At 39.6% G+C, this 8,337-nt stretch overlaps 2 protein-coding genes across 2 annotated transcripts; one reads left to right on the plus strand and one right to left on the minus strand.

The window, feature by feature from the left end:
* The first annotated feature begins 80 nt into the window (after positions 1–80).
* Positions 81–2,739, plus strand: LOC126591328 (endoglucanase 9-like). The gene is made up of 2 exons (XM_050256983.1): positions 81–640; positions 1,119–2,739. Exons 1-2 carry the CDS (start codon positions 271–273, stop codon positions 2,603–2,605), a joined length of 1,857 nt encoding a protein of 618 aa, XP_050112940.1. The 5' UTR covers positions 81–270; the 3' UTR covers positions 2,606–2,739.
* LOC126591331 (uncharacterized) lies at positions 2,683–5,601 on the minus strand. Its single transcript, XM_050256987.1, has 9 exons — positions 5,271–5,601; positions 5,034–5,164; positions 4,852–4,937; positions 4,518–4,612; positions 4,106–4,202; positions 3,748–3,862; positions 3,463–3,617; positions 3,237–3,362; positions 2,683–3,037 (listed from the first exon to the last, which is right to left on the minus strand). The coding sequence occupies exons 1-9, from the start codon at positions 5,450–5,452 to the stop codon at positions 2,813–2,815; spliced, it is 1,212 nt and encodes a 403-aa protein (XP_050112944.1). The 5' UTR covers positions 5,453–5,601; the 3' UTR covers positions 2,683–2,812.
* Positions 5,602–8,337: the final 2,736 nt, after the last annotated feature.

The raw sequence follows: 8,337 nt of genomic DNA on the forward strand, positions 1-8,337 counted from the left end.
TAGAATTTCCTTCATTTTTCTTTGTGCATAATATTAATATATGAAGCGCTTTGCCAGCAGAGAGTAAAGAAGGAGGGGATTGTTTTCGACAAGTGGAATGCAGTGAGGTGGCACTTAGAAAGCATTTTCGGGAGTGGCTGCCTGCCTGCCTTAATAGCACAGAGCGATTAATTTGCAGCCCAGAGGCAAAGACAGCTATCTGTCTTTCTGTTTCTGTTTCTCAAGGTGAAGCTCCCTTGAGAGAGAACGATCAGAGACACACAGGAGAGGATGAAAAGAGATGATATACGGCACGGTGGTGGTGGTCCGCTGGAGATAGAGGCGGAGGATGGGGCAGGGACAGGGGCACCGCCATCGGACAAGGTGAAGCAAGGGTGGCTGCTGAAGCCAGAAAATAAAGACGATGAGAGGAGTATTGACGAGAAAAAGAAGAGGACGATGTTTACGTCGATGAGGAAGATTTGTTGTGCAAAATACAGCGTCACAGTAAGGAGTGTGGTGGTGGTTGGCATTTTGGCGGCCTTAATCACTCTCATAGTAAAGCTTGCCCAACGGAGCCGTCATCATGTCCACCCGTCTGTGCCTGACAACTACACCACCGCCCTTCACCAAGCCCTCTTCTTTTTCAATGCCCAACGATGTATGTATCAATATCAGCCATCTCATTACACTCCAGTTCTCCACTGTAATTTTTATTTATTTCATTTCATTTCTCCCCTCTGAATACTGTATAATCTCTCACACATTATTTTGCCCAAAAGAAGGGATAGAACTGATTGATTAATTAGGTCCAGTTTCAAGGAGAGTCCAAATCTAATAGCGAGCAATAGCACGTTTCCTATATGATTTCCCGCCACTTAGACCAAAAAAACTTTGGGTGTGACCGTCATATAGTCACGTATTTACAAACACGCCAAAAGAAATATCTGCTTGGACAGTCATCACCTTTCAATTCGCAGACGAAAATCCTCCATACATTGTCATGTCACCCTCATCAACATGTTACATATGAAAAGGAAAATACAATGATGAGTTGATGACTGTTTAATCAAAACCTTCCCAGGGAAACATGTATTACGTAAACAATCGATCTAACCTGAACGTTTCTTTTTGTGCAGCTGGAAAACTACCAAAGTACAACAATGTTTCATGGAGAGGTGATTCCTGCTTGAGTGATGGCAACTCTAACACCAAAAATCTGATTGGCGGATATTATGACGGTGGAGACGCCAGCAAGTTCAGCTTCCCCGCATCTTTTGCCATTACCATGTTGAGTTGGAGCGTGATCGAATACAGTGCAAAATATGCGGCACTAGGAGAACTAGACCATGTGAAGGGCATCATCAAGTGGGGTACAGATTACCTTCTCAATACCTTCAATTCCTCTGCAGCCGATTCCATTTTCAATGTGGTTGCAGATGTTAGAGGGGGTGATGACACTGACTCCTCCGGTGGTGGTGATCAGGAGAAAACTCGCAACTGTTGGATACGTCCTGAGGATATTGACCATCCAAGAACCGGACAAGAGTGTTATAACTGCCCGGCCCTTGCCGCAGAAATGGCTTCTGCTTTAGCTTCTGCATCCATTGTTTTCAAAGACAATACAAATTACTCTAAGAAACTTGTTCATGGTGCTGATTTACTCTTCAAATTTGCTAACAAAGGGCAAGGTGCAAAGTATACGGGTAGTGCGGACGCGTCTTCCCCCATCTACAATTCCACTGGTTTTTGGGATGAATTTCTGTGGGGTGGATCTTGGTTGTATCTTGCAACGGGGAACTTATCCTATCTCCAACTTGTCACTAACCCTGACTTGGGTGCTCATGGCAAAGTTTTGTGGACTGACCCCAAGAATAGGGTACTTAGCTGGGACAACAAGCATGCTGGTGCTTTTTTGCTTCTAAGCCGGCTGAGATTGTTCTTGAATTACGGGTACCCTTATGAAGAGATGTTGAGGACATATCACAGTCAGATTGATGAAACAATGTGTTCCTACCTTCCCGTATTCACAAGCTTCAACAGAACAAAGGGAGGGCTGATTCAGTTGAACAATGGAAGGCCAAGGCCTCTTCAGTATGTAGTCTATGCAGCTTTTTTAGCTCAGTTATACAGCGACTATGTTGACGCTATTTCTGCACCAGGATGGCATTGCGGATCCAATTTCTACCCTACTGAAGAACTGCGCAGGTTTGCCAGGACCCAAATTGATTACATTATTGGCAAAAATCCTCGGGGGATAAGCTACATTGTCGGCTTTGGTGAGCGTTTTCCACAGCAGGTCCACCATAGAGGAGCATCCATTCCCAAAAATAAGATCAAGTATGGCTGTAAAGGGGGATTGAAATGGAGAGACAGTAAGAAACCGAATCCAAATATAATTGTTGGGGCCATGGTTGCTGGTCCTGATGAGCACGACAATTTCCAGGATGTCCGTTCCAATTATAACTACACAGAGCCGACCCTTGCAGGAAATGCAGGTCTGGTTGCTGCACTTGTGGCACTGTCCACTGGAAACCCTGCTGGTGTTGACAAAAACTCTATGTTTTATGCAGTTCCTCCCCTGCCTTCACCCCCGCCACCTCCTCCATCACCTTGGATACCCTGAGATGTTTTAGGAGCAGTTTTCTCTTGTGATTTCATCGGATATTTTTTCTGTCAATTTTATATTTTAAATAATAAAAGTGAAATTGGAAGCACAGTTCGTGCGTTTATTCAATCTAATATGACGAGCTTACGTTATTCTCATGAACTTCTATCTTCCGATATAATCTCAACTTAAAGTACAAAAATATGAGTTAATCTTCCTGCCAAGTTATCTTAGATTGAGACACCCTGCAGCATCCGAAAGTTGTCCAAGTTTTTTGGCAGCAGAAGCCAAAGTCTGATCACTTTTACAGAATGCAAACCTAATGTATCTCCCCCGATAGCAGTAACCTTCCTGAGATAATTTCTCCAGTGATAAATCTGCATGAAAAAATCCACATCCTGGCACAGCCACTATCCCCGCTTGCTGTATTAACATTTTGACATAATCTACCTGTGGAAGCATGAATTTCATCATTTTTATCACTAAAACAAGTTATGAAACCTTACATTTGCTACGCATATAAGAAACAGACTGTCAATTGCAGCCTAATTAAGAGGGGACAAAAATGCATGTAATTCCGAAAAATATATTAAAGCTCGTGCAAATTGTTGAAAACTAAGACCAATAAAGTAAAGGGAGGTAAACATACATCAGAAAGTTGGCAATTTTCAGGTAGTTCAGCAAATAAAAAGACTGCACCCTGAGGCTTGAATTGAATCTTAAACCCGATCCTGGCAAGCAAATTGACAATGTAGTCTCGCCTTGATTCATAATCCTGAGCATATATAAAAGAGATATCACCAATGATGAATTAGTCATCACCAGTTGCATCACATAGACAAACAAAGCTATTATCTGGGCTATTTGGACATTACACTTCTCAAGGATTCAAAGTATTCGGGGGGGCTTCCCAACGCAATTAAGGCAGCTTCTTGGAAAGGTGCTGGAGCAGAATCTGTAAGTTTAGCATGAATGTTTCTGATTGCAGAGGCAATGAAAGCTGGAGCTATTGCCCATCCAACCCTCCAACCTGATCGATAGACATGATTCCAACAACGAAACCATGAAATCTTAGTAATTTTGAAGCACAAATGAACAATCAGCCCTATATTACGAATTGAATCAAAGCTCTTTTGGGAAAGATGCATGTAAGCTATGACCTGTTACACTGAACGTTTTAGATAAGGAAGACGTAATAATAGTCCGCTCTTTCATCCCTGGAAGTGAGGCAAGGGATATATGCTTTGCATTGTTGAAGGTTATATGCTCATATACCTGCAGATAACATTCAAAGAAAAAAAAATCCGAAATTTATTTCAACAATTAGACAAGTAGTTGGCTCACATTTCAGTTTTTAGCAGTTTAATTCAAGAAAAGAAAAGTTTATATTCACTTCTAACAAAAGAAACAAGTACAAACTAAGGAGCAATAGCAAATACCTGATTGGATTTGATTAATATTTAAAGCAGTTTACTTTGCCTAAGTCTTCTAATTAGTATATGGGAAAGAATATCATACTTCATCTGTTATAGCTAGGCAATTCCTGGCGCGACATTCTTCAGCAATAATCTCAAGTTCATCTTTAGTGAAAACTTTGCCGGTTGGATTGTGAGGGCTGCAAAATTTACATCAGTACATATCTAAACCATAATATGATAATATGAGAAATACGATATCTTTTCTTGCAGGATACAGAGTTCCACAGTATTCTCCAATTACTGCATGGACACATTAGCCATTTTGAAATTCTTGATATAACTTGAGTTTAGCTAGGGACCATTCGTCTGGATATTTCCAGCATTCGATTAATAATTTTCAATAAAAGGGTCCATAAATTATAGTATTGTTTTCGTATTCAATTGATCAAACAAAGGAAGTAAACCTCTATTCTATAATCAATAGAGACCATAGGTCCTGAGTTTGCTATAACCTGTTGAGTACGAGAGCTTTTGTTCTCTCATTAAAAGCGTTGATGAATCTGTTAGGGTCCAAGGTCCAGTGAGGTGGGTCAAGAGGCACATATACCTGTCACATCCATTGAAATGAACAAAATAAGGAGAAATTCTGCCTATCCTAATTGATAATTGACATTCATTCATTTGACAAGCAAAGGCAGCAGCTCTAATCTCAATTCATATATATGACAAAGTGATGATCAAGTGGCTACACTTGGAGAGTGATATCATTTACATAGCAGAGTACTGCAGGGTGGTAAATATTGATTTACTAAGAAGAATGAATCAGAGAGAGAGAGAGAGGCTTACTGAGACTCCCCCAGCCATCTTAATACATCCTTCATATGTTTCATAGCAAGGGTCAAACAGAATAACTTCATCGCCCTTGTCTATTACTGCGAGTCCAAAAAATAAAGGAGAACAAAACATTAATTCTTTATATACACACATGCACTCAAGCGTTATCCAGTTAGTAACTCATGTATAAATACTTGCAAAGGCAGCCGCTGCAAGGGCCTCAGATTGGCCGCAGCAAATAGCCATATCAGTAAGAGGGTTGACATCCAATCCATGCATCTGCTTCATTATGTTTGCCAGGTGGTCACATATTCCTTGCACATGCCTAATTATATGTTAACAATAAATCATCATTCATCAATCAAATCTATCTAAAACTTGTTAAGCTAGCTGCAGTCGTGGGTGTAGCAGTGAGCTAGGAGGGAGTGTACCTGTACTGATTGAAGTCGGAATGAATGGCAGAGATGGCAGCGTGTTTGATATGGGAAGGTGCAGGGAAGTCTGGGAAGCCTTCGGCGAGGTTGATGGCGTTGCACCTCTGGGCGAGATGGGACAGTTCCTGAATTGGTGACGGTGCAATACTCTTTGCCACGATGGATAACTTGTCCTCCATTTCAATTCCGGTTTCAATTGCTGCTGCTTTTCTTTCTACTAGTTATGTTTCTCGCCTAATGCCTGCCTAGCCTTCGCTTAACGCTATCTATCTATGGCCGGGAGTACTATGAAAATCAGGATCAGTTCTCAGGGTAATCCCTCTGAAAGTACAAACTAGTATGTAAATGTTGTACGTCATAATAAGTGAATTGACATCACACAACTACACAGGGAAAATCATTTTCCACTTTATACCCCTCCCTTATCCAAAACCTTATTTATTTACTTGTATTTGAATAGTTACTTGTATTCCCTAATAAAAATAAGCTTATTCTCCTACTTGTAAGTAATATATTGTTTGTACATACTTCACAGATCCCGAATTATCGAGTACCAATCAACTCAGAATATTCGAAGACCTACTAAAGGGTTTGTGCTAAGACGCCCATACCGAAGCACATGAGTTCCTCTCCAATCAAGAGACCAATCACAACGTAACACATGTCAACATCAGAATAAAGCTCATAGATTCCCACATCGATCGTGGACGAAAACAGAGGACTCTCCTCAACTATAAAAGGAGATCATTCTCCCACAATTATTCCCTGATGATCCTATTCTACTTTAATCTATTCTTAGAACTCGCAAATATTAATGATTATGCTTAAATCTTTGTATCATGTAAACTCTACATTATTAATGAGAACTCCTCTACCCTTGTGGACGTAGCCCAACTCAGAGTGAACTACATACATCTTGTGTTAACTTATCTCTATCTCTTTACATATAACCTTCACTTGGTGACCAAAGCGACCTTGCGAAGGTCATACCTTGAGACCTTACATTGTTCCAAAGTTCACCCAATTTTGTGCATCAACATATATCTTCACATATAATTTCGTAATCAGAACTGTTTAATTTCTTAATCTTAATTTGAAGATTATTTTTACAAAAAATCATTAGAATTGAAAATTGCTTGGTCATCCATTTGTATCAATTAAATTAGCGATTTGTTATGGATATGTTACTTGGTATCTACACCGCTGATTTATTTGATACATTTTAGATGACCAACCGATCTCCGATTCAGATAATTTTTTATAAGATGATCTTTAAATGAAGATTAAGAAATTCAAAGGTTTCGATTATGAAATTTCTACAATAAAGATACTTTAGAGCATCTCCAAAGGAAATGTCAAATTGTGCACATAAGCTATAACAGTAAAAAAGATAACTACTAATTGTTTCCAATCAAAATGCCAAATCCTATGTGGCATGACATGTAATGGTAGCAAAGGGGCTTGCTGTTAAATTTGACAGCAGCTTCAATTTTTTTTTACTAATTATTAAATGTCTTTTATTAATATTTTAATGTCATTTATTATTTGATTGTTGAACGGTAGAGTTGGTTTGGCTTCTGAGCTTCAATGACCACCACCCATCGACCACCACCAAAAATCATCCATCCTGTTACCTTACTACCACCCTAAATGCAATCACTGCCGGCAACAATGGCGGTGGCGATGCTGCTGCTCCTCCTGCCGATGGCATTAATTGTGGTGAATGTGGGAGCATCTAACACAAACAACGTGTACAACCCATGTGCAGACACCAAGATTATTTAGAGGTCCGACGGCTTTACATTCGGGATCGCATTCTCGTCCAATACCTCCTTCTCCCTAAATGGGAACCAGTCACATCAGCTCTCCCCCTGCGATCGCCGCCTCTCATTGTCCTCCTCCAACGACTTTGTATTAGTATTAATTAATATGACTTTTATTATGAATTATTTATATGTAAAATTTAAAGTATAAGACAGAAATTAAGAAAAAAAAAATGTAATAAAATAATAGTTTAATTTGAAGGGTGGAGAGCAAAACATGAAAATATGTCAAAATGCCACATAAAATGATAAATTTAAATTTTAGGTTTAAAATTTGACATCTCCTTTGTAGATAGTCTTATTTGCAAGTGAATGAATAAGTTCATTTTCCAAAAAAGAACGTAATATTTTTTTTTTGATAAACTAAAAGACAAACACTAATTCATCATTTTTACACCATTCATAAAGTTTACACCTTTGGGTTGGAAACTGTTAACCCTAAAACATATGCAACTTAAGTGGAGTGTAAGCCGCAAATCTACCGGATTTTTAAGTGAATGCGGGCATGCTAATATACGACTGAATAACCTTAGGTTTGCGAAACCAAAAATTCTTGTTCAAATAATTACTGCCGAGTAAGAAATCTCTCGATCTTGGTTTTCCGGCCTCGGTCGTTCTGATCACTTCTATAGTTTATGTCCTCGACACCAGACTCAGCCTGATCACAATTTTCTCGAACATTAAGGTTCAATGAACGGTAATTCAGACAATTAGATAGATATATATACTCAAATGTCAAGGTCATTGTGCAATCCATACTTAAAGAAGCTAGAACACCAACTTGCCTCCGAGAGTAAGCAAAGTGTCCTTAGCGAAACACCAGAGTGGAATTTCTTTCGTACAACCCTTTTAGCTGCTTCCTCCACCTTATTAGAAGACATCGGTGACTTCTGGTTAGACATCAGTAATGCCACAAATGAGGCAAAAAATGTTTGATAAAACACGTAGCTAGAGAAATTTGATTGAAGTTATAAAATTTCACCAGATCTTTACACTGCAAAATAAAATACACACGTGACTATGTACTTTGGCGTAAGGTGAAACTACCTGTTTGGATCAAAACTTGAACTTTGGGCTCAAGAAAGGAGCTAGCCCAAAGGGATGCCTAGAGGAGAGCCCGGCCTAAGCCCAGCCAAAGCCCAGAAAGCAGGAAAGGGCCTTTTCTGACTTGATGCAGCTCATGAAGACCACTTGCTTACCTACCTAAAGGCCAAGTGGTATAGACTGACCAGCTACACAGC

Source organism: Malus sylvestris, chromosome 11 (genome assembly GCF_916048215.2).
Source record: "Malus sylvestris chromosome 11, drMalSylv7.2, whole genome shotgun sequence".
Lineage (NCBI taxonomy): Eukaryota > Viridiplantae > Streptophyta > Magnoliopsida > Rosales > Rosaceae > Malus > Malus sylvestris.

Bases quoted from the DNA above. Each gene is read 5' to 3' on its own strand.
- LOC126591328 (XM_050256983.1), top strand. From the start codon at position 271: ATGAAAAGAGATGATATACGGCACGGTGGTGGTGGTCCGCTGGAGATA. The intron at 641-1,118 runs GTATGTATCAAT...CTTTTTGTGCAG, and splicing joins CTTTTTCAATGCCCAACGAT to CTGGAAAACTACCAAAGTAC.
- LOC126591331 (XM_050256987.1), bottom strand. From the start codon at position 5,452: ATGGAGGACAAGTTATCCATCGTGGCAAAGAGTATTGCACCGTCACCA. The intron at 3,863-4,105 runs GTATGATATTCT...TGTTATCTGCAG, and splicing joins GCCTAGCTATAACAGATGAA to GTATATGAGCATATAACCTT. The intron at 3,038-3,236 runs GTATGTTTACCT...ATGCTTCCACAG, and splicing joins AAAATTGCCAACTTTCTGAT to GTAGATTATGTCAAAATGTT.